Source organism: Coregonus clupeaformis, chromosome 1 (genome assembly GCF_020615455.1).
Source record: "Coregonus clupeaformis isolate EN_2021a chromosome 1, ASM2061545v1, whole genome shotgun sequence".
Classification (NCBI taxonomy): domain Eukaryota; kingdom Metazoa; phylum Chordata; class Actinopteri; order Salmoniformes; family Salmonidae; genus Coregonus; species Coregonus clupeaformis.
In genome coordinates, this window is record NC_059192.1 from 66,561,502 (window position 1) to 66,588,900 (window position 27,399).

A 27,399-nucleotide genomic window follows, 5' to 3' on the forward strand; every position below is an offset into this window, starting at 1 on the left:
ATGTTTGTTATGTTCGTACCCTGGCAGTTATTGTTGTTTGACCCTCTATACTCAACAGAGTTGAGTTATCCCAAACATCCTGAGCCACCGTACTATTTATGACTTTGGCTAAAGGAATGACAGTTGTGTTTGTGAAGCTAACTTTAGCTCACAAATGTGTGGATGTTTGAATTGGAAAAAAACACAAGCCGTTTATAAATAACAAGTCTAGTTCTTTCAACATAACATTGGCGACGATTGGTAGTTCTACTGTTTGTAAAGAAATGGGCGGGCTGTAGGTTGATTCTGCTGCTACGATTGGAAAGTGTGCACTGTCTACAACACAAGTGTGGCTGTGATTTGGTTGTGGCCAGCAGTGCCTGGCCGCGATACTGTGTGGGCAGGATTGAAATCTAAACCCAACCCAAGGAAAACTGTGACATTCTCGATTCGTTAAATCTCACAAATCTCCATTTTGGAAGGTAGCCTACTGACTTTAGGACCAAAGTTCTCCTACTTACACTTTTTTGTCAATTCAATACAACATCTGCCAATTAATTTCCAGCAATATTGCCACTGCCTGTCTGTGTGGTGCCCACGTATTCGTGTAGCCAGTTAGAGATGCTAATGATAACCGTCTTTTGGGTAGACAGAAAGGCTTCCCCAAAACCTTAAAAGATAACTACAAAGTAGGCCTCACTGACAGAATGACAGCATTATTATTTGTATCAATTGGGTGGGCATTTGTTTAGGAAACTCTGCCATCACATGTGCAGTAGCATAACAGAAACATCCATAGCCAAACACATTCCTCTCTTGCTAGGTGTGCACTTGAATTAAAGGGAAATTACACTCAGAAATCAAAATGTGTTCGTTTTTTTCCAGATCTAATAATGGTCTTCTGGTGTGACTTAAACGTTGACATAGACTCAGAACATACAATTTTGCTGTTTCTATATAAATAACTGTCATTTTGATAGTGGAAAACTGTAGAAAATAAAAAGGAAAATAGTTGTTTATTAACGTATCTGTCCAGTGTTCCAGATTTCTATGAAATATTACATAAAATGTATTACAATATGAATGTAATAGATGTCCTTCCAAAAAAGTATAATTAAGAATGTTAATAAGCAGATTTTCTCTGTGTCCCTGCTTGCCCTGTTAGGAAAGAACAGAATGGTTTGGGGCACATACCTGTCAAAAAATGCTGATTTGACAGCTCACTTGGATATTCAAATTACTACCAACTCCACCTGGGGCAGGGCTGCAGGCTTGCCTTTGTTACCGAAGGCTACTACTTGTAGTCAAATAGTATCGATCAGGGGTGTCAAACTCATTCCATGGAGCAGTGGAGGCTCCTCAGAGGAGGAAACTGTCAAAGTTTTCCTTTTTAGATAAAACTATACTAAATATAATCACGTCACCAAATAATTTATTAAAACACACTATTTTGCAAAGAAGGTCTACAGTAGCCTCAACAGCACTCTGTAGGGTAGCACCATGGTATAGCCGGAGGACGTCCTCCAACCTATCAGAGCTCTTGCAGCATGAACTGACATGTTGTCCACCCAATCAAAGGATCAGAGAATTAATCTAGTACTGAAAGCATAAGCTACAGCTAGCTAGCACTGCAGTGCATAAGTGAGTAGCTGACTCAAAGAGAGAGAAAGAAAATAGTTTAACAGTTTTGAACAAATAAATTTATTCCTAAATGAAGGAGAAGCAAGAGAGAAATAGAGAGAGAGAGAAAGATTGTAATTTTTTTTCACTTTCAGTTTCACTTACTTAGCTAGCAAATGCAGCTAGCTAGTTTAGCCTACTGAAACACCCTGCTCAAACAGAGGGATACTATGTTAGCTAGCTGGCTATGACTATCCAACACAACACTGGAACTCTTCCAAGTCAAGGTAAGCGTTAGGTTTTACTAATGCAAGAAGGAATACAACGTGGCTGCTATGACACTGTGAACTGTGTTTACGCGTGATCAGGGGTGTATTCATTCCGCCGATTCAGTTGAAAAACCTTTCTTAAACAGAAGCAAACAAAACAAAACAGGGATAAACATAACTGCATTTGTCCAATAGAAACTCTTGTTTGCAACTGTTGGACTAATGATTACACCCAATATCAGCTAGATGCAGGCAAGAGTGTGCAAGGTGGTGTTGAATATCACTGTCTGTCCATGTGTCACTGTCTGTCTCGACCTGTGTGCAACTACGTTGTAAGCTTTCTTTCTTAGGCTAGGTTGTAGCAACCTCATGATGGGTATAGGTAAAATATGAGTATCATGTAGTAGCCTAATCCTATCGCTGTTACATTTAACTGGGTGAATGGAATATGAATGACAGTCATCCAATATGCTGTAATAGAAATAAGACCATGCTCATGGAAAAATAATCGTCGTCCCTCATCTGAAACGGCACTGACCGCCACTGCCATGGAGGGCCTAGTCAGTGGAGTGTTCAGAACCTTTTGAATGGGGTGGCCAAGGTGGGGCACAGACCCAGTTTAGGGGGGCCATAAAATGTTGAACCTTAATCGATGCAAGGTGGGGGTTTTCAGTAGAATTATGATGGTTCAACGCATTAAATGTTTCAGCTTAGGTTTGGTACCTAAATCATAAATAAATTCAAAGTCTTGTTACAGTGTTTGCATTCAAGGTCAGGATTTTAAATAAGGGTATTAGCATACAGTAGTAAATTCACTTGAAACTGCCATTATTTAAAGGGACCTCCTATGTGTGCACGTAAAATAAAGACATGTAATTTAACTGTAAGAATGTATTACCTTTTAATGTGTTATAAACACAACCAGTCATGATGTTTTCATCTGATTGTCAAACAAATCACTTCAAAAAGTAGGTTAAGTAGGCTACCTGCGCACGTTCATCTACTCCAAAATAATTCAGTGCACTGTGCACCGCCATTTGAATGGAAAGGAACATCTACTACAAACACTATAAGTGTAATGACATTCATCTTACAAAATGGCAATAAGAAAATAAACAAACTTATAAAATGATTTCTCATTCGTGTCTATCTGTGTTTCATACTTACCCTTCAATTCGCAAGAGGCTGAATCTATTTCGCCAGAGAAAGCATTCGAGCGAGGCAAAAAGCGATCCTCTGTCTTAGTATCTGTCGCCCATGTATCTGATGTGCAACCAGAGGAAAGAAAACTCTAGACCACCTTTACTCCACACACAGAGACGCATATAAAGCTCTCCCTCGCCCTCCATTTGGCAAATCTGACCATAACTATATCCTCCTGATTCTTGCTTATAAGCAAAAACTAAAGCAGGAAGCACCAGTGACTCGGTTAATAAAAAAGTGGTCAGATGACGCAGATGCTAAGCTACAGGACTGTTTTGCTAGCACAGACTGGAACATGTTCCGGGATTCTTCAGATAGCATTGAGGAGTACACCACATCAGTCACTGGCTTCATCAATAAGTGCATCGATGATGTCGTCCCCACAGTGACCATACATACATACCCCAACCAGAAGCCATGGATTACAGGAAACATCCGCACTGAGCTAAAGGGTAGAGCTGCCGCTTTCAAGGAGCGGGACTCTAACCCGGACACTTATAAGAAATCCCGCTATGCCCTCCGACGAACCATCAAACAGGCAAAGAGTCAATACAGGACTAAGACTGAATCGTACTACACCGGCTCTGACGCTTGTCGGATGTGGCAGGGCTTAAAAACGATTACAGACTACAAAGGGAAGCACAGCCGCGAGCTGCCCAGTGACACAAGACTTCCAGACGAGCTAAACCACTTCTATGCTCGCTTCGAGGCAAGCAACACTGAAGCATGCATGAGAGCACCAGCTGTTCCGGATGACTATGTGATCACGCTCTCCGTAGCCGATGTGAGTAAGCAGGTCAACATTCACAAGGCTGCAGGGCCAGACGGATTACCAGGACGTGTACTCCGAGCATGTGCTGACCAACTGGCAAGTGTCTTCACTGACATTTTCAACATGTCCCTGACTGAGTCTGTAATACCAACATGTTTCAAGCAGACCACCATAGTCCCTGTGCCCAAGGACACTAAGATAACCTGCCTAAATGACTACCGACCCGTAGCACTGACGTCTGTAGCCATGAAGTGCTTTGAAAGGCTGGTCATGGCTCACATCAACACCATTATCCCAGAAACCCTATACCCACTCCAATTTGCATTCCGCCCCATCAGATCCACAGATGATGCAATCTCTATTGCACTCCACACTGCCCTTTCCCACCTGGACAAGAGGAACACCTACATAAAAATGCTATTCATTGACTACAGCTCAGCATTCAACACCATAGTGCCCTCAGAGCTCATCACTAAGCTAAGGACCCTGGGACTAATCACCTCCCTCTGCAACTGGATCCTGGACTTCCTGATGGGACGCCCCCATGTGGTAAGGGTAGGTAACAACACATCTGCCACGCTGATCCTCAACACGGGGGCCCCTCAGGGGTGCGTGCTCAGTCCCCTCCTGTACTCCCTGTTCACCCATGACTGCATGGCCAGGCATGACTCCAACACCATCATTAAGTTTGCCGACGACACAACAGTGGTAGGCCTGATCACCGACAACGATGAGACAGCCTATAGGGAGGAGGTCAGAGACCTGGCCATGTGGTGCCAGGATAACAACCTCTCCCTCAACGTGACCAAGACATAGGAGATGATTGTGGACTACAGGAAAAAAAAGAGGACTGAGCACGCCCCCATTCTCATCGACGGTGCTGTAGTGGAACAGGTTGAGAGCTTCAAGTTCCTTGGTGTCCACATCACCAACGAACTATCATGGTCCAAACACACCAAGACAGTTGTGAAGACGGCACGACAAAGCCTATTCCCCCTCAGGAGACTGAAAAGATTTGGCATGGGTCCTCAGATCCTCAAAGAATTCTACAGCTGCACCATCGAGAGCATCCTGACTGGTTGCATCACCGCCTGGTATGGCAACTGCTTGGCCTCCGACCGCAAGGCACTACAGAGGGTAGTGCGTACGGCCCAGTACATCACTGGGGCCAAGCTTCCTGCCATTCAGGACCTCTATACCAGGCGGTGTCAGAGGAAGGCCCTCAAAATTGTCAAAGACTCCAGCCACCCTAGTCATAGACTGTTCTCTCTGCTACCGCACGGCAAGCGGTACCGGAGTGCCAAGTCTAGGTCCAAAAGACTTCTCAACAGCTTCTACCCCCAAGCCATAAGACTCCTGAACAGCTAATCATGGCTACCCAGAATTTTTGCACTGCCCCCCCACCCCCACCCCCCACCCCATATTTTTACGCTGCTGCTACTCTGTTAATTATTTATGCATAGTCACTTTAACTCTACCCACATGTACATATTACTTCAACTACCTCAACTAGCCGGTGCCCCCGCACATTGACTCTGCACCAGTACCCCCCTGTATATATAGCCTCCCTACTGTTACAGTGGGGAAAAAAAGTATTTAGTCAGCCACCAATTGTGCAAGTTCTCCCACTTAAAAAGATGAGAGATGCCTGTAATTTTCATCATAGGTACACGTCAACTATGACAGACAAATTGAGGAAAAAAAATCCAGAAAATCACATCGTAGGATTTTTTATGAATTTATTTGCAAATTATGGTGGAAAATAAGTATTTGGTCACCTACAAACAAGCAAGATTTCTGGCTCTCACAGACCTGTAACTTCTTCTTTAATAGGCTCCTCTGTCCTCCACTCGTTACCTGTATTAATGGCACCTGTTTGAACTTGTTATCAGTATAAAATACACCTGTCCACAACCTCAAACAGTCACACTCCAAACTCCACTATGGCCAAGACCAAAGAGCTGTCAAAGGACACCAGAAACAAAATTGTAGACCTGCACCAGGCTGGGAAGACTGAATCTGCAATAGGTAAGCAGCTTGGTTTGAAGAAATCAACTGTGGGAGCAATTATTAGGAAATGGAAGACATACAAGACCACTGATAATCTCCCTCGATCTGGGGCTCCACGCAAAATCTCACCCCGTGGGGTCAAAATGATCACAAGAATGGTGAGCAAAAATCCCAGAACCACACGGGGGACCTAGTGAATGACCTGCAGAGAGCTGGGACCAAAGTAACAAAGCCTACCATCAGTAACACACTACGCCGCCAGGGACTCAAATCCTGCAGTGCAAGACGTGTCCCCCTGCTTAAGCCAGTACATGTCCAGGCCTGTCTGAAGTGCATTTGGATGATCCAGAAGAGGATTGGGAGAATGTCATATGGTCAGATGAAACCAAAATATAACTTTTTGGTAAAAACTCATCTCGTCATGTTTGGAGGACAAAGAATGCTGAGTTGCATCCAAAGAACACCATACCTACTGTGAAGCATGGGGGTGGAAACATCATGCTTTGGGGCTGTTTTTCTGCAAAGGGACCAGGACGACTGATCCGTGTAAAGGAAAGAATGAATGGGGCCATGTATCGTGAGATTTTGAGTGAAAACCTCCTTCCATCAGCAAGGGCATTGAAGATGAAACGTGGCTGAGTCTTTCAGCATGACAATGATCCCAAACACACCGCCCGGGCAACGAAGGAGTGGCTTCGTAAGAAGCATTTCAAGGTCCTGGAGTGGCCTAGCCAGTCTCCAGATCTCAACCCCATAGAAAATCTTTGGAGGGAGTTGAAAGTCCGTGTTGCCCAGCGACAGCCTCAAAACATCACTGCTCTAGAGGAGATCTGCATGGAGGAATGGGCCAAAATACCAGAAACAGTGTGTGAAAACCTTGTGAAGACTTACAGAAAACGTTTGACCTGTGTCATTGCCAACAAAGGGTATATAACAAAGTATTGAGAAACTTTTGTTATTGACCAAATACTTATTTTCCACCATCATTTGCCAATAAATTCATTAAAAATCCTACAATGTGATTTTCTGGATTATTTTTTCTCATTTTGTCTGTCATAGTTGACGTGTACCTATGATGAAAATTACAGGCCTCTCTCATCTTTTTAAGTGGGAGAACTTGCACAATTGGTGGCTGACTAAATACTTTTTTTCCCCACTGTATTTTATTTTACTTCTGCTCTTTTTTTCTCAACATGTTTTATTTTACTTTTTTATAAAAAATAAATGCACTGTTGGTTAAGGGCTGTAAGTAAGCATTTCACTGTAATGTCTGCACCTGTTGTATTCGGCGCATGTGGCCAATAACATTTAATTTGATTTGGTTTGATGCTATCTGGCCAAAATAATATGACATGTCATACTCTTTTTGGCCAGACAGCATCAGATACATGGGATACACATATTAAGACAGAGGGGCGCTGTTTCGCTTGCTCAGATACTTTCTCCGGTGAGATTGATGACCAAATCAAATCAAATTGTATTTGTCACATGCTTCGTAAACAACAGGTGTAAACTAACAGTGAAATGCTTACTTACGGGCACTTCCCAAAAATGCAAAGAGAAAAATATAAAAATAATAACACAATGAATAAATGCACAATGAGTAGGTCTAATGATAACTTGGCTATATAAACGGGGTACCGAGTCAATGTGCAGGGGTACGAGGTAATTGAGGTAGATATGTAAATAGAGTATAGGTAGGGGTAAAGTGACTAGGCAACAGGATACAGTAGGAGCAGCGTATGTGATGAGTCAAAAGAGTTAGTGCAAAAGGGGGTCAATGCAGATAGTCTGGGTAGCTATTTGGTTAACTAGCCCCCGCGATCATCAAATAGCCCCCGCGATATGCAACTTTTCAGGGAAGTTAGGAACCAATATACACAAGCAGTTAGGAAAGCAAAGGCTAACTTTTTCAAACAGAAATTTGCATCCTGTAGCACTAACTCCAAAAAGTTTTGGGACACTGTAAAGTCCATGGAAAATAAGAGCACTTCCTCCCAGCTGCCCACTGCACTGAGGCTAGGAAACACTATCACCACCGATAAATCTACAATAATCGAGAATTTCAACAAGCATTTTGCTACGGCTGGCCATGCTTTCCACCTGGCTACCACTACCCCGGCCACCAGCTCTGCACCCTCCGCTGCAACTTGCCCATGCCCCCCCCCGCTTCTCCTTCACACAAATCCAGACAGCTGGTGTTCTAAAAGAGCTGCAAAATCCGGACCCCTACAAATCATCTGGGCTAGACAATCTGGACCCTTTCTTTCTAAAACTAGCCGCCGAAATTGTCGCAACCCCTATTACTAGCCTGTTCAACCTCTCTTTCGTAACGTCTGAGATCCCCAGAGATTGGAAAGCTGCCGCGGTCATCCCCCTCTTCAAAGGGGGTGACACTCTAGATCCAAACTGTTACAGACCCATATCCATCCTGCCCTGCCTTTCAAAAGTTTTTGAAAGCCAAGTCAACAAACAGATCACCGACCATTTCGAATCCCACCGTACCTTCTCCGCTATGCAATCCGGTTTCGAGCTGGTCATGGGTGCACTTCAGCCACGCTCAAGGTCCTAAACGATATTATAACCGCGATCGATAATAGACAGTACTGTGCAGCCGTTTTCATTGACCTGGCCAAGGCTTTCGACTCTGTCAACCACCGCATTCTTATTGGCAGACTAAATAGCCTTGGTTTCTCAAATGACTGCCTCGCCTGGTTCACCAACTACTTCTCAGATAGAGTTCAATGTGTCAAATCGGAGGGCCTGTTGTCTGGACCTATGGCAGTCTCTATGGGGTGCCACAGGGTTCAATTCTTGGGCCGACTCTTTTCTCTGTGTATATCAATGACGTCGCTCTTGCTGCTGGTGACTCTCAGATCCACCTCTACGCAGACGACACCATTTTGTATACATCTGGCCCTTCATTGGACACTGTGTTAACAAACCTCCAAACGAGCTTCAATTCCATACAACATTCCTTCAGTAGCCTCCAACTGCTCTTAAACACTAGTAAAACTAAATGCATGCTCTTCAACCGAACGCTGCTTGCACACGCCCACCCGACTAGAATCACTACTCTCGACGGGTCTGACCTAGAGTATGTGGACAACTACAAATATCTAGGTGTCTGGTTAGACTGTAAACTCTCCTTCCAGACTCACATTAAGAATCTCCAATCCAAAGTTAAATCTAGAATCGGTTTCCTATTTCGCAACAAAGCCTCCTTCACTCATGCTGCCAAACATGCCCTCGTAAAACTGACTATCCTACCGATCCTTGACTTCGGCGATGTCATTTACAAAATAGCCTCCAACACTCTACTCAGCAAATTGGATGTTGTCTATCACAGTGCCATCCGTTTTGTCTCCAAAGCCCCATATAATACCCACCACTGTGACCTGTACGCTCTTGTTGGCTGGTCCTCACTACATATTCGTCGCCAAACCCACTGGCTCCAGGCCATCTATAAATCACTGCTAGGCAATTGGTCACCATAGCAACACCCACCCGTAGTCTGCGCTCCAGCGGGTATATCTCACTGGTCATCCCCAAAGCCAACACCTCCTTTGGCCGCAATTCCTTCCAGTTCTCTGCTGCCAATGACTGGAACAAATTGCAAAAATCTCTGAAGCTGGAGACACTTATCTCCCTCACTAACTTTAAGCATCAGTTGTCAGAGCACCTTACCGATCACTGCACCTATACACAGCCCATCTGAAATTATCCCGCCCAACTACCTCATCCCTATATTGTTATTTATTTTGCTCATTTGTACCCCAGTATCTCTATTTGCACATCATCTCTTGCAAATCTATCATTCCAGTGTTAATACTAATTGTAATTATTTTGCACTATAGCCTATTTTATTGCCTTACCTCCATAACTTGCTAAATTTGCACACTGTATATTATATGTATTTCTGTTGTATTTTTGACTTTGTTTTGTTTTACCCCATATGTAACTCTGTGTTGTTGTTTTTATCGCACTGCTTTGCTTTATCTTGGCCAGGTCGCAGTTGTAAATGAGAACTTGTTCTCAACTGGTTTACCTGATTAAATAAAGGTGAAAAAAAAAAAAAAAAAAACTATTTAGCAGTTTTATGGCTTGGGGGTAGAAGCTGTTCAGGGTCCTGTTGGTTCCAGACTTGGTGCATTTGTACCGCTTGCCGTGCGGCAGCAGAGAGAACAGTCTATGACTTGGGTGGCTAGAGTCTTTGACCATTTTTAGGGCCTTCCTTCTGACACCGCCTGGTATAGAGGTCCTGGATGGCAGGCAGCTCGGCCCCAGTGATGTACTGGGCCATACACACTACCCTCTGTAGCGCAGTTGCTTTACCAAGCGATGATGCAGGCAGTCAAGATGCTCTCAATGGTGCAGCTGTATAACTTTTTGAGGATCTGAGGGCCCATACCAAGTCTTTTCAGCCTCCTGAGGGGGAAGAGGCGATGTCGTGCCTTCTTCATGACTGTGTTGGTGTGGTGGATTATGTTAATTCCTTAGTGATGTGGATACTGAGGCTCCTGACCCGCTCCACTACAGTCCCGTTGATGTGGATGGGGGCGTGCTTGGTTCTCGGTTTCCTGTAGTCTACGATCAGCTCCTTTATCTTGCTGACGTTGAGGGAGAGGTTATTGTCCTACTACCACACTGCCAGGTCACTGAACTCCTCCCTATAGGCTCTCGTCATTGTCGGTGATCAGGCCTACCACCGTCATGTTGTCAGCAAACTTAATGATGGTGTTGGAGTCGTGCACGGCCACACAGTCGTGGGTGAAGAGGGACTAAGCACGCAGGGGACTAAGCACGCACCCCTGAGAGGCCCCCGTGTTGAGGGTCAGCATGGCGGATGTGTTGTTACCTACCTTCACCACCTGAGGGTGTCCCGTCAGGAAGTCCAGGATCCAGTTGCAGAAGTAGGTGTTCAGTCCCAGGGTCCTGAGCTTAGTGACGATCTTGGAAAGCACTATGTTGTTGAACGCTGAGCTGTAGTCAATTAACAGCATTCTCACATAGGTGTTCCTCTTGTCCAGGTGGGAAAGGGCAGTGTGGAGTGCAATAGAGATTGCGTCATCTGTGGGGCGGTATGCGAATTGAAGTGGGTCCAGGGTGTCTGGAACGATGGTGTTGATGTGACCAGCCTTTCAAAGAAATTCATGGCTACAGTTGTGCTATGGGGCGATAGTCATTTAGACAGGTTACCTTGGCGTTCTTGGGCACAGGGACTATGGTGGTCTGCTTGAAACATGTAGGTATTACAGACAGTGTCAGGGAGAGGTTGAAAATGTAATTGAAGATACTTGCCAGCTAGTCAGCACATGCTCTGAGTACGCGTCCTGGTAATCCATCTGGCTCCACGGCCTTGTGAATTTTAACCTGTTTAAAGGTCTTACTCTCATCGGCTACAGAGAGTGAGATCACACAGTCATCCGGAACATCTGATGCTCTCATGCATGGTTCAGTGTTGCTTGCCTCGAAGCGAGCGTAGAAGGCATTTAGCTTGTCTGGTAGACTCGCGTCACTGGGCAGCTCCCAGCTGGGTTTCCCTTTGTAGTCTGTGATAGTTTGCCAGCCCTGCCACTGTTAAAAGTTAATTGGTGGAATTTCTTTTCTTCATAATGCGTTTGAGCCAATCAGTTGTGTTGTGACAAGGTAGGGGTGGTATACAGAAGATAGCCCTATTTGGTAAAAGACCAAGTCCATATTTCACTTCACCAATTTTGACTATTTTGTCCAGCAGAGTCACTCACCACCTTCCGGAGACATTTGAAACCCCACCTCTTTAAGGAATACCTGGGATAGGATAAAGTAATCCTTCTACCGCCCCCCTTACTACATACTTTTTTTCCCCACTGTAAATGTAAATGTAATGAAATCCAAATAAAAATCCATTTAAATTACAGGTTGCAATGCAACAAAATAGGAAAAACGCCAAGGGGGATGAATAATTTTGCTAGGCACTGTAATACATTCTCTCAACCAGGTGAAGCTGGTTGAGAGAATGCCAAGAGTGTGCAAAGATGTCATCAAGGCAAAGGGTGGCTATTTGAAGAATCTCAAATATAAAATATATTTTGATTTGTTTAACACTTTTTTGGTTACTACATGATTCCATATGTGATATTTCATGGTTTTGATGTCTTCACTATTATTCTACAATGTAAAAAATAGCAAAAATAAAGAAAAACCCTTGAATGAGTAGGTGCGTCCAAAATTTTGACTGGTAGTGTATATAATCAATTTTGAATTCAGGCTATAACACAACAAAATGTGGAATAAGTCAAGCGGTATGAATACTTTCTGAAGGCACTGTACATTATAAGTGATTTCAATGGGGCTTTCTCCATTCTGATTGTTTTATTCGGTTCAATCCAACTTCAACCAAAAATAATTTTCTGCACTTCCTGCACTCATTTGTTATCATTTCCACACTGTGCCAGGTAGGTAGGGATGTAACGAGTCACCGGTTCAAATTTTTAAGATATGAGTGCATCAGTCCGTGGGACCCCAAACTGATCCAAAGGCATGCATTGGTCAGAAAATCGATTCAAACATTACGAATCGGCGGTTCAAATTTTTTTGGGGGGTCATATTACTTTCTTCCTACCTTCCGAAAATCCTACCTTTGGACATCTTTTGTGTCCACTCCTTCAGTGTTAAACTAAGCATGTAACTGTGTTGACAGTCATCGATCAATAAGTAATTTTGCATGCTGAACAACCACAGGCAATATCAGTAGCCTAGTCAAACTGCACACTGTGTGCTGCTTGGCGTGCTGACCAACAAGAGGTAGGCTGCGCTTCACCTTCAGCATTCAAATGTTTGTAAAATGGCTTGCGCATTATTAAGCTTTATTAGTTGAGTGACAACCAATGTAATTTGCTAGGTTATTGTTATCAAATGCGCCGTCGATAATTGTGTTTTACCAGAATAAAGTCCTAAGCTACCCCCGGAGACACTCTCATCTGGCTATAGCCTACCTGCTGATCAAGGCAAAATTATATATTATTTCGATTGTTCAGGTTCACCATCAGCAATAGTTTTGATAATTCAATTTTTTTTTGGAATAATAAAAAATTTAATATCGATAAATCAAATTATTGATATGTATAATTGCATCTTTTATATCAATAATTGTCAAATTCTGTATATATAAGCTAATATTTAGCATTATTAAGTGCCTTGAATGTCAATGAAGAGGAGGGTGGAGAGAGCACCAAGAGACAGTCTTCACATTTTGGATTACATTTTGCTTTTTTTCCTACCGATGTACACAACCTACTCCACATTTCTAAAGTGAAAGGAAAATTATAGAAAATGTTTCTAATACCAATAAAAAATAGGTTGTCTTGATGATGTACTGTATGTCTTCACACCCTATAGTTTATACTTGGTGGAAGCACCCTTGGCAGCCATTACAGGTGTGAATAATTTTGAATAAGATTAGTATTGTGATGGCAGCATCATGTTATGGGTATGCTTGTTACCGGCAGGGACTGGGGAGTATGTTAGGATTAAATATATGAAAGGAGCAAAGGACACCTAAAAAGTTAGAGGAAAACCCGCAATAGTCTTCTGAAAACCTAACCCGGCGATAGAGTTGTATTTTTCAGCGTAACAATTACACAAATTCTAATGCCAAAGACACACCAGAATGGCTTTCCAAGGGGTGTTCAGTGTTCCTGAATGGTCTAGTAGTCTCAGTCCTGACATAAATCTGCTTGAAAATCAGTGACAAGCATTGAATATTGCTGTCGATCAATGATTCCAAACCAAATTTACTGAGCTTGAGTAATTTTGACAAAAACAATGGATATGTTGCCCTTAAAAGTTGTGTAACTTTAGCAGAATCTCATTTAAAATGATTCACAGCTGTAATGGCTGCCGAATGTACTTCCACCTGGGGTGTGGATTTATACGCAATCAATACATTTTAATTTCTTATTTTTTATGAATGTGGAACATTTTCTAAAAGTTGTGAAGATCGGTAGGAAAAAAATCTAATGTAATCCCATTTTAGATTTACAGTGGGGAAAAAAAGTATTTAGTCAGCCACCAATTGTGCAAGTTCTCCCACTTAAAAAGATGAGAGAGGCCTGTAATTTTCATCATAGGTACACGTCAACTATGACAGACAAAATGAGATGAAAAAAAATCAAGAAAATCACATTGTAGGATTTTTAATGAATTTATTTGCAAATTATGGTGGAAAATAAGTATTTGGTCACCTACAAACAAGCAAGATTTCTGGCTCTCACAGACCTGTAACTTCTTATTTAAGAGGCTCCTCTGTCCTCCACTCGTTACCTGTATTAATGGCACCTGTTTGAACTTGTTATCAGTATAAAAGACAACTGTCCACAACCTCAAACAGTCACACTCCAAACTCCACTATGTCCAAGACCAAAGAGCTGTCAAAGGACACCAGAAACAAAATTGTAGACCTGCACCAGGCTGGGAAGACTGAATCTGCAATAGGTAAGCAGCTTGGTTTGAAGAAATCAACTGTGGGAGCAATTATTAGGAAATGGAAGACATACAAGACCACTGATAATCTCCCCTCGATCTGGGGCTCCACGCAAGATCTCACCCCGTGGGGTCAAAATGATCACAAGAACGGTGAGCAAAAATCCCAGAACCACACGGGGGACCTAGTGAATGACCTGCAGAGAGCTGGGACCAAAGTAACAAAGCCTACCATCAGTAACACACTACGCCGCCAGGGACTCAAATACTGCAGTGCCAGACGTGTCCCCCTGCTTAAGCCAGTACATGTCCAGGCCCGTCTGAAGTTTGCTAGAGTGCATTTGGATGATCCAGAAGAGGATTGGGAGAATGTCATATGGTCAGATGAAACCAAAATATAACTTTTTGGTAAAAACTAATCTCGTCGTGTTTGGAGGACAAAGAATGCTGAGTAGCATCCAAAGAACACCATACCTACTGTGAAGCATGGGGGTGGAAACATCATGCTTTGGGGCTGTTTTTCTGCAAAGGGACCAGGACGACTGATCCGTGTAAAGGAAAGAATGAATGGGGCCATGTATCGTGAGATTTTGAGTGAAAACCTCCTTCCATCAGCAAGGGCATTGAAGATGAAACGTGGCTGGGTCTTTCAGCATGCAATGATCCCAAACACACCGCCCGGGCAACGAAGGAGTGGCTTCGTAAGAAGCATTTCAAGGTCCTGGAGTGGCCTAGCCAGTCTCTAGATCTCAACCCCATAGAAAATCTTTGGAGGGAGTTGAAAGTCCGTGTTGCCCAGCGACAGTCCCAAAACATCACTGCTCTAGAGGAGATCTGCATGGAGGAATGGGCCAAAATACCAGCAACAGTGTGTGAAAACCTTGTGAAGACTTACAGAAAACGTTTGACCTGTGTCATTGCCAACAAAGGGTATATAACAAAGTATTGAGAAACTTTTGTTATTGACCAAATACTTATTTTCCAACATAATTTGCAAATAAATTCATAAAAAATCCTACAATGTGATTTTCTGGAGAAAAAAAATCTAATTTTGTCTGTCATAGTTGACGTGTACCTATGATGAAAATTACAGGCCTCTCTCATCTTTTTAAGTTGGAGAACTTGCACAATTGGTGGCTGACTAAATACTTTTTCCCCCCACTGTATGTATATATATATATATATATATATATATATATAGTAAAAAAGGTATTCAGCCCAGCCCTAGTGTGTGTGTGTCTCAGTCACCAAATCTAAACCCAACTGAACACTTACAGGAGATTCTGAAGCGGCACCTGAGAGAGAGTTTTCCACCACCATCAAGAAAACAACAAATTATGGAATTTCTAGTGTCCCTCCAATAGTGTTCCAGACACTTTTAAAACTCATGCCAGGGCGCATTGAAGATGTTCTGGCGGCTCGTGGTGGCCCAATGCCCTATTAAGATATTTTATGTACAGTGCATTCGGAAAGTATTCAGACCCCTTGACATTTTCCACATTGTTACGTTACAGCCTTATTCAAAAATGTATTAAACTTTTCCCCCTCATCAATCTACACACAAGAGGTTTTTAGACATTTTTGCAAATTTATAAAAAATAAAAAACAGAAATATCACATTTAACTAAGTATTCAGAACCTTTACTCAATACTTTGTTGAAGCATCTATGGCAGCGATTACAGCGTCAAGTCTTCTTGGGTATGACGCTACAAGCTTGGAACACCTGTATTTGGGGAGTTTCTCCCATTCTTCTCTGAATATCCTCTCAAGCTCTGTCAGGTTGGATGGGGAGCGTCGCTGCACAGCTATTTTCAGGTCTTTCCAGAGATGTTCGATGAGGTTCAAGTCCGGGCTCTGGCTGGGCCACTCAAGGACATTCAGAGACTTGTCCCGAAGCCACTCCTGCATTGCCTTGGCTGTGTACTTAGGGTTGTTGTCCTGTTGGAAGGTGAACCTTTGCCCCAGTCTGAGGTCCTGAGCGTTCTGGAGCAGGCTCATCAAGGATCTCTTTGTACTTTGCTCGGTTAATCTTTCCCTCGATCCTGACTAGACTCCCAGTCCCTGCCGCTGAAAAACATCCCGACAGCATGATGCTGCCACCACCATGCTTCACCGTAGGGATGGTGCCAAGTTTCCTCCAGACGTGATGCTTGGCATTCAGGCCAAAGAGTTCAATCTTGGTTTCATCAGTCCAGAGAATCTTGTTTCTCATGATCTGAGAGTCATTAGGTGCCTTTTGGTAAACTCCAAGCGGGCTGTCATGTGCCTTTTACTGAGGAGCGGCTTCCGTGTGGCCACTCTACCATAAAGGCCTGATTGGTGGAGTGCTGCAGAGACGGTTGTCCTTCTGGAAGATCCTCACATCTCCACAGAGGAACTCTAGAGCTCTGTCAGAGTGATCATCGGGTTCTTGGTCACCTCCCTGACCAAGGCCCTTCTCCCCCGATTGCTCTGTTTGACCGGGCGGCCAGCTCTAGGAAGAGTTGTGGTGGTTCCAAACTTCTTCCATTTAAGAATGGTGGAGGCCACTGTGTTCTTGGGGACCTTCAATGCTGCAGAAATGTTTTGGTACCCTTCCCCAGATCTGTGCCTCGACACAATCCTGTCTCGGAGCTCTACGGACAACTCCTTCGACCTCATGGCTTGGTTTTTGCTCTGACATGCACTGTCAACTGTGGGACCTTATATAGACAGGTGTGTGCTATTCAAAATCACATTCAATCAATTGCATTTACCACAGGTGGACTCCAATCAAGTTGTAGAAACATCTCAAGGATGATTAATGGAAACAGGATGCACCTGAGCTCAATTTCGATTCTATAGCTAAGGGTCTGAATATATATATATATATATATATATATATATACAGTACCAGTCAAAAGTTTGGACACACCTACTCATTTCTTTATTTTTACTATTTTCTACATTGTAGAATAATAGTGAAGACATCAAAACGATGAAATAACACATATGGAATCATGTAGTAACCAAAAAAGTGTTAAAAAAATCAAAATATATTTTATATTTCAGATTCTTCAAAGTAGCCACCCTTTGCCTTGATGACAGCTTTGCACACTCTTGGCATTCTCTCAACCAGCTTCATGAGGTAGTCACCTGGAATGCATTTCAATTAACAGGTGTGCCTTGTTAAAAGTTAATTTGTGGAATTTCTTTGCTTCTTAATGGGTTTGAGCCAATCAGTTGTGTTGTGACAAGGTAGGGGTGGTATACAGAAGATAGCCCTATTTGGTAAAAGACCAAGTCCATATTATGGCAAGAACAGCTCAAATAAGCAAAGCGAAACGACAGTCCATCATTACTTTAAGACATGAAGGTCAGTCAATACGGAAAACTTCAAGAACTTTAAAGTTTCTTCAAGTGCAGTTGCAAAAACCATCAAGCGCTATGATGAAACTGGCTCTCATGAGGACCGCCACAGGAAAGAAAGACCCAGAGTTACCTCTGCTGCAGAGGATAAGTTCATTAGAGTTACCAGCCTCAGAAATTGCAGCCCATATAAATGCTTCACAGAGTTCAAGTAACAGACACATCTCAACATCAACTGTTCAGAGGAGACTGCTTGAATCAGGCCTTCATTGCTGCAAAGACACCACTACTAAAGGACAGCAATAAGAAGAAGAGACTTGCTTGGGCCAAGAAACACGAGCAATGGACATTAGACCGGTGGAAATCTGTCCTTTGGTCTGATGAGTCCATATTTGAGATTCTTGGTTCCAACCACCATGTCTTTGTGAGACGCAGAGTGGGTGAACAGATGATCTCCGCATGTGTGATTCCCACCGTGAAGCATGGAGGAGGAGGTGTGATTGTGTGGGGGGGCTTAGCTGGTGACACTGTCTGTGATTTATTTAGAATTCAAGGCACACTTAACCAGCATGGCTATCACAGCATTCTGCAGTGATACGCCATCACATCTGGTTTGTGCTTAGTGGGACTATCATTTGTTGTTCAACAGGACAATGACCCAACACACCTCCAGGCTGTGTTAGGGCTATTTGACCAAGAAAGAGAGTGATAGAGTGCTATATCAGATGACCTGGCCTCCACAATCACCCGACCTCCATGAGTTGGACCGCAGAGTGAAGGAAAAGCAGCCAACAAGTGCTCAACATATGTGGGAACTCCTTCAAGACTGTTGGAAAAGCCTTCCAGGTGAAGCTGGTTGAGGGAATACCAAGAGTGTGCAAAGCTGTCATCAAGGCAAAGGATGGCTACTTTGAAGAATCTAAAATATATTTTGATTGGTTTAACACTTCTTTGGTTACTACATGATTCCATATGTGTTATTTCATAGTTTTGATGTCTTCACTATTATTCTACAATGTAGAAAATAGTAAAAAATAAAGAAATACCTTTGAATGAGTAGGTGTGTCCAAACCTTTGACTGGTACTGTATATATATATATACACTGCTCAAAAAAATAAAGGGAACACTTAAACAACACAATGTAACTCCAAGTCAATCACACTTCTGTGAAATCAAACTGTCCACTTAGGAAGCAACACTACTTGACAATACATTTCACATGCTGTTGTGCAAATGGAATAGACAACAGGTGGAAATTATAGGCAATTAGCAAGACACCCCCAATAAAGAAGTGGTTCTGCAGGTGGTGACCACAGACCACTTCTCAGTGCCTATGCTTCCTGGCTGATGTTTTGGTCACTTTTGAATGCTGGCAGTGCTTTCACTCTAGTGGTAGCATGAGACGGAGTCTACAACCCACACAAGTGGCTCAGGTAGTGCAGCTCATCCAGGATGGCACATCAATGCGAGCTGTGGCAAGAAGGTTTGCTGTGTCTGTCAGCGTAGTGTCCAGAGCATGGAGGCGCTACCAGGAGACAGGCCAGTACATCAGGAGACGTGGAGGAGGCCGTAGGAGGGCAACAACCCAGCAGCAGGACCGCTACCTCCGCCTTTGTGCAAGGAGGAGCAGGAGGAGCACTGCCAGAGCCCTGCAAAATGACCTCCAGCAGGCCACAAATGTGCATGTGTCTGCTCAAACGGTCAGAAACAGACTCCATGAGGGTGGTATGAGGGCCGACGTCCACAGGTGGGGGTTGTGCTTACAGCCCAACACCGTGCAGGACGTTTAACATTTGCCAGAGAACACCAAGATTGGCAAATTCGCCACTGGCGCCCTGTGCTCTTCACAGATGAAAGCAGGTTCACACTGAGCACATGTGACAGACGTGACAGAGTCTGGAGACGCCGTGGAGAACGTTCTGCTGCCTGCAACATCCTCCAGCATGACCGGTTTGGCGGTGAGTAAGTCATGGTGTGGGGTGGCATTTCTTTGGGGGGCCGCACAGCCCTCCATGTGCTCGCCAGAGGTAGCCTGACTGCCATTAAGTACCGAGATGAGATCCTCAGACCCCTTGTGAGACCATATGCTGGTGCGGTTGGCCCTGGGTTCCTCCTAATGCAAGACAATGCTAGACCTCATGTAGCTGGAGTGTGTCAGCAGTTCCTGCAAGAGGAAGGCATTGATGCTATGGACTGTCCCGCCCGTTCCCCAGACCTGAATCCAATTGAGCACATCTGGGACATCATGTCTCGCTCTAACCACCAACGCCACGTTGCACCACAGACTGACCAGGAGTTGGCGGATGCTTTAGTCCAGGTCTGGGAGGAGATCCCTCAGGAGACCATCCGCCACCTCATCAGGAGCATGCCCAGGCATTGTAGGGAGGTCATACAGGCACGTGGAGGCCACACACACTACTGAGCCTCATTTTGACTTGTTTTAAGGACATTACATCAAAGTTGGATCAGCCTGTAGTGTGGTTTTCCACTTTAATTTTGAGGGTGACTCCAAATCCAGACCTCCATGGGTTGATAAATTTGATTTCCATTGATAATTTTTGTGTGATTTTGTTGTCAGCACATTCAACTATGTAAAGAAAAAAGTATTTAATAAGATTATTTCATTCATTCAGATATAGGATGTGTTGTTTAAGTGTTCCCTTTATTTTTTTGAGCAGTGTATATTTTGTGTGCAAATCACACCCTCTTAATATGTCACAAATTTGAGGATTATGTTGATAATTTGGTGTGTCTAAAAGTGTAAAGGGAAATTACATTGTGAGCTAAATTCTCAATAATATGTCCTTATAAAAAAAAATATATATAAGGCTTATATTTGAGCATCTGGGGCCTCCATTTAAAAAAAAAATCCTTATTTTACCTAAAATGTGTCATTGGTGTTACTAATCAAAAAGTCATTAAGCTGCCTTATTAGTTTATTTAAAATTAGAAGATTTACCCAAAGACATTGAAATCAAGAAAAATGTAGATTATTTTCAAATATGCTAAACTACAGGACTGTTTTGCTAGCACAGACTGGAATATGTTCCGGGATTCTTCCGATGGCATTGAGGAGTACACCACATCAGTCACTGGCTTCATCAATAAGTGCATCGATGATGTCGTCCCCACAGTGACCGTACGTACATACCCCAACCAGAAGCCATGGATTACAGGCAACATCCCCACTGAGCTAAAGGATAGAGCTGCCGCTTTCAAGGAGCGGGACTCTAACCTGGACGCTTGTAAGAAATCCTGCTATGCCCTCCGACGAACCATCAAACTGGCAAAGAGTCAATACAGGATTAAGATTGAATCGTACTACACCGGCTCTGACGCTCGTCGGATGTGGTAGTCATTGAAAACTATAACAGACTACAAAGGGAAGCACAGCCGCAAGCTGCCCAGTGACACAAGATTACCAGACGAGCTAAATCACTTCTATGCTCGCTTCGAGGCAAGCAACACTGAAGCATGCATGAGAGCATCAGCTGTTTCGGATGACTATGTGATCACGCTCTTCGTAGCCGATGTGAGTAAGACTTTTAAGCAGGTCAACATTCACAAGGCCGCAGGGCCAGACGGATTACCAGGACGTGTACGCCGAGCATGCGCTGACCAACTGGCAAGTGTCTTCACTGACATTTTCAACATGTCCCTGACTGAGTCTGTAATACCAACATGTTTCAAGCAGACCACCATAGTCCCTGTGCCCAAGAACACTAAGATAACCTGCCTAAATGACTACCGACCGTAGCACTCACGTCTGTAGCCAATGAAGTGCTTTGAAAGGCTAATCATGCTCACATCAACATTACCCCAGAAACCCTAGACCCACTCCAATTTGCATACCGCCCCAACAGATCCACAGATGATGCAATCTCTATTGCACTCCACACTGCCCTTTCCCACCTGGAGAAGAGGATCACCTACGTGAGAATGCTAATCATTGACTACAGCTCAGCGTTCAACACCATAGTGCCCTCAAAGCTCATCACTAAGCTAAGGACCCTGGGACTAAACAGCTCCCTCTGCAACTGGATCCTGGACTTCCTGACAGGCTGCCCCCAGGTGGTAAGGGTAGGTAACAACACATCTGCCACGCTGATCCTCAACACGGGGGCCCCTCAGGGGTGCGTGCTCAGTCACCTCCTATACTCCCTGTTCACCCATGACTGCATGGCCAGGCACAACTCCAACACCATCATTAAGTTTGCCGACGACACAACAGTGGTAGCCCTGATCACAGACAACGATGAGACAGCCTATAGGGAGGAGGTAAGAGACCTGGCCGTGTGGTGACAGGATAACAACCTCTCCCTCAATGTGATGAAGACAAAGGAGATTGTGGACTACAGGGGGAAAAAAGAGGACTGACCACGCCCCCATTGTCATCGACGGGGCTGTAGTGGAACAGGTTGAGAGCTTCAAGTTCCTTGGTGTCCACATCACCAACAAACTATCATGGTCTAAACACACCAAGACAGTCGTGAAGAGGGCACGACAAAGCCTATTCCCCTTCAGTAGACTGAAAAGATTTGGCATGGGTCCTCAGATCCTAAAAAAGTTATACAGCTGCACCATCGAGAGCATCCTGACTGGTTGCATCACCGCCTGGTATGGCAACTGCTCGGCCTCCGACCGCAAAGCACTACAAAGGGTAGTGCGTACGGCCCAGTACATCACTGGAGCCAAGCTTCCTGCCATCCAGGACCTCTATACCAGGCGGTGTCAGAGGAAGGCCCTAAAAATTGTCAAAAGACTCTAGCCACCCTAGTCATAGACTGTTCTCTCTGCTACCGCACGGCTAACAGTACCGGAGCGCCAAGTCTAGGTCCAAAAGGCTTCTTAACAGCTTCTACCGCCAAGCCATAAGACTCCTGAACAGCTAATCATGGCTACCCGGACTATTTGCATCCCCCCCCCACCCCCTCTTTTACGCTACTGCTACTCTGTTTATTATCTATGCATAGTCACTTTAACTCTACCCACATGTACATATTACCTCAGTTACCTCGACTAACCGGTACCCCCTGTATATAGCCTCCCTACTGTGATTTTATTTTACTGCTGCTCTTTAATATTTTAAAAAAATATATTTTACTGATCTATTTTTTACTTAACGCTTTTAATTTATTTCTTAAAACTGCATTGTTGGTTAAGGGCTTGTAAGTAAGCATTTCACTGTTGTATACGGCGCATGTGGCAAATAAAATTTGATTTGATTTGATTTGAACTGGGTGGGGATTCCTATGAGTTGGGAGTGATCAGCCAATGATCAGAGCATTGGCTTCTTCTTCAAATTGGGTTGCCTGGTTTGTAAATGGGTTTAATCTGTATCATTGCCATTTAGTGGCCAAAATACTTGAATGACACAATATTTGGTTCAGGACACCAGCACTGCAGGTGGTGATAAAATCACCATTATAAGCTTTATGCTTTTTTTTTTTTACACAAAAGTAGAACAATGATTACTTCAAAATGGAGATAGCCTTAATGTTGCTGCCCGTGCTGTCACAGATGCCATAATGGGACAGATACAGTATACTACAAATCATCCATCCATAAAAGGCCTAAAACAAAAATTGAGGGGCCATGTGCAGTGTGTGTATGTGTGTATGTATGTATGTATGTATGTATGTATGTATGTATGTATGTATGTGTGTGTGTGTGTGTGTGTGTGTGTGTGTGTGTGTGTGTGTGTGTGTGTGTGTGTGTGTGTGTGTGTGTGTGTGTGTGTGTGTGTGGATAAAAAGAAAAAGGCATATTTCCTCTCGAAAATGAACAATAAAGTAAATTTCAAATTTGTTGCGTAAGCCGTCGTGCATCATAAAACACTGTTGCACACTCAATAAAGATGCAGAGGTTTACATTCCTTAAGAAGTAGCAATTACAGCACAAGTGATTTTGGCCTTGTTCTCTGTACTTGCTTTTTACACACACACACAGACACACAGACACACAGACACACATACACACACACACACACTGGGGGAGATGTTTGTGGGTTAATAACTCATTGACCCTGATTAAGGCAGAGGAAACGGGTTGTTATGAAGATCAGCGCCAAAACATTCCTCCAGGAATTGGGTTTGTGAGCCCTGAGGTACACATAACATGGTACTGCACTGCGGACCAGAGTTACGAGATGCATTTGAGCTAAGTAGGAAGAATAAATAGAACAGAAGCAGACCTGGATTTCAAATACTTGAAAAATCGATTCAAATACTTTATCTGTGCCTATTTGAGTGTGACTGGCTTAATAAACCAATAGAAACTTCCCAAAATTGCAAACCCTGCCCATCTGGCACTCCAGGCAGACACAAGCAAAAAACATATTGTAAGAAGTACAGTGGGGAAAAAAAGTATTTAGTCAGCCACCAATTGTGCAAGTTCTCCCACTTAAAAAGATGAGAGAGGCCTGTAATTTTCATCATAGGTACACGTCAACTATGACAGACAAAATGAGAAAAAAAAATCCAGAAAATCACATTGTAGGATTTTTAATGAATTTATTTGCAAATTATGGTGGAAAATAAGTATTTGGTCAATAACAAAAGTTTCTCAATACTTTGTTATATACCCTTTGTTGGCAATGACACAGGTCAAACATTTTCTGTAAGTCTTCACAAGGTTTTCACACACTGTTGCTGGTATTTTGGCCCATTCCTCCATGCAGATCTCCTCTAGAGCAGTGATGTTTTGGGGCTGTCGCTGGGCAACACGGACTTTCAACTCCCTCCAAAGATTTTCTATGGGGTTGAGATCTGGAGACTGGCTAGGCCACTCCAGGACCTTGAAATGCTTCTTACGAAGCCACTCCTTCGTTGCCCGGGCGGTGTGTTTGGGATCATTGTCATGCTGAAAGACCCAGCCACGTTTCATCTTCAATGCCCTTGCTGATGGAAGGAGGTTTTCACTTAAAATCTCACGATACATGGCCCCATTCATTCTTTCCTTTACACGGATCAGTCGTCCTGGTCCCTTTGCAGAAAGACAGCCCCAAAGCATGATGTTTCCACCCCCATGCTTCACAGTAGGTATGGTGTTCTTTGGATGCAACTCAGCATTCTTTGTCCTCCAAACACGACGAGTTGAGTTTTTACCAAAAAGTTATATTTTGGTTTCATCTGACCATATGACATTCTCCCAATCCTCTTCTGGATCATCCAAATGCACTCTAGCAAACTTCAGACGGGCCTGGACATGTACTGGCTTAAGCAGGGGGACACGTCTGGCACTGCAGTATTTGAGTCCCTGGCGGCGTAGTGTGTTACTGATGGTAGGCTTTGTTACTTTGGTCCCAGCTCTCTGCGGGTCATTCACTAGGTCCCCCCGTGTGGTTCTGGGATTTTTGCTCACCGTTCTTGTGATCATTTTGACCCCACGGGGTGAGATCTTGCGTGGAGCCCCAGATCGAGGGAGATTATCAGTGGTCTTGTATGTCTTCCATATCCTAATAATTGCTCCCACAGTTGATTTCTTCAAACCAAGCTGCTTACCTATTGCAGATTCAGTCTTCCCAGCCTGGTGCAGGTCTACAATTTTGTTTCTGTTGTCCTTTGACAGCTCTTTGGTCTTGGCCATAGTGGAGTTTGGAGTGTGACTGTTTGAGGTTGTGGACAGGTGTCTTTTTATACTGATAACAAGTTCAAACAGGTGCCATTAATACAGGTAACGAGTGGAGGACAGAGGAGCCTCTTAAAGAAGAAGTTACAGGTCTGTGAGAGCCAGAAATCTTGCTTGTTTGTAGGTGACCAAATACTTATTTTCCACCATAATTTGCAAATAAATTCATAAAAAATCCTACAATGTGATTTTCTGGATTTGTTTTTCTCAATTTGTCTGTCATAGTTGACGTGTACCTATGCTGAAAATTACATGCCTCTCTCATCTTTTTAAGTGGGAGAACTTGCACAATTGGTGGCTGACTAAATACTTTTTTCCCCCACTGTATTTGAAAATAGGTATTTGATCCAGGTCTGCTACAATGATACACATTGAGCTCTGAACAGCTTGTAGGATGGGAAAATACACACCCGCATGCACACACACACACACACACACACACACACACACACACACACACACCAGAGGGGATGGGCGGGGGGGAGTGGATCTCCAGGAAGGGGATTCGGACGGAGGTGGGTGCTCTCCTTGCGACCTCAGCGTCTCCATTGTTAAGCAGCAGGTCCACGATCTCCTGGGTCCACGTGGTTCCTGGGAGACAGCAAAGGTAGAGGGGCCCATTGAAATATAATTACTAGAAGCCCCTCAGACCACGGCAATTTGACTCGAACACTCATGGGTACCGCCAACAGTCCACCTATCACGGAAGATTGACTTGAATGAGAATGTCCATTCTAGTAATCTATTTCTTTGGAGTTGACATTACTCCAGGGGTATGCAGTGGACATTCCAAACCAGTGGACAGTAGAATAAATGTGTTCTCCCACTCCAAAATTAAAGTTTTTCAGATGTCGAAAGTACCCACATGAAAAAATACTATATGGTGTAAATACTATAGTATTCACTGTAGTGTTTTTGCGGACATACTGTAGTATTTACAGTTTACTATAGTTTAAATACTGTAGTAAAAAAAACTGTAGTATATACTATATGAATTTCTGTAGTGCTTTTGTGGACTTTGGTATAAATTATTGTAATTACTGTAGTGTTTTTGCGGACTGTTGTATACTGTAGTATGTATGTAGGGTTTTTGCGGACTGTAGTATACTATAGGATTTACTATAGTGGTTTTGTTTTATTATCTTTGACATAGAAGTGGGGGCTTTCACCTTCAGGAAATTGACTGGACAAATACTAAAAGAGCCCATTTTCCATAACCTGTAGGTAGGACTGGGGTCTGAATGAATAGTTCAGAGCTTCTGCTCTTTTCTATAACCTATAGGGAACACAGTATATGGTCTATACTTGGCATGTACAGGTAACTGCCAAAAATAATGGAAACACTTAAGTAAATTAGGGATGCAAAGTATATTGAAAGCAGGTGCTTCCACAGAGGTGGTGTTCCTGAGTTAATTCAGCAATCAACATCCCATCACGCTTAGGGTCATGTATAAAAATGGTCAATGCTATCCTTGAACATTTAATTCTCTGGCAACAACTCTGTTGGACATTCCTTCAGTCAACATGCCAATTGCACGCTCCCTCAAAAGACATCTGTGGCATTGTGTTGTGTGACAAAACTTCACATTTTAGAGTGGCCTTTTATTGTCCCCAGCACAAGGTGCACCTGTGTAATGATCATGCTGTTTAAATCAGCTTCTTGATATGCCACACCTGTCAGGTAAATGGATTATCTTGGCAAAGGAGAAATGCTCACTAACAGGGATGTAAACAAATTTGTACACAAAATGGGACCAACACTTTACATGTTGCGTTTATATTTTTGTTCAGTATAGAATCCATGCCAAGGTGCATTGAAGCTGTTCTGGTTCGTGGTGGCCCAACGACCTATTAAGACACTTTATGTTGGCGTTTCCTTTATTTTGTCCGTTTCATGTATGTTTCTCACTTATGGGTGGCACAAATTGGGATATGGGAGAGGGGAATAGGCAGGGTATATGCAAATTAATACTGTAGTATTACTATAATAAAAAAACGTGTGTTTCTGCGGACTGTAGTGTTTCTGCGGACATTAGTCTTTTTTCATGTGGGTTGTCTTCTGTTGAGATACTGTAACTCCACGACGTCCCAGGTTAAGAAGATATAGCTATGAACCACAATCCAA

General features: G+C 43.4%; 1 protein-coding gene across 1 annotated transcript in view; it reads right to left on the reverse strand.

Moving 5' to 3' along the window:
* The window catches only part of sult1st6 (sulfotransferase family 1, cytosolic sulfotransferase 6), a 44,907-nt gene that overhangs the window by 16,233 nt on the left and 1,275 nt on the right, over positions 1–27,399 (reverse strand). The window contains exon 2 of the mRNA XM_041884493.2: positions 25,737–25,865. Within this exon, the coding sequence (XP_041740427.1) occupies positions 25,737–25,865 (129 nt within the window). The remainder of the gene's footprint in view (positions 1–25,736; positions 25,866–27,399) is intronic.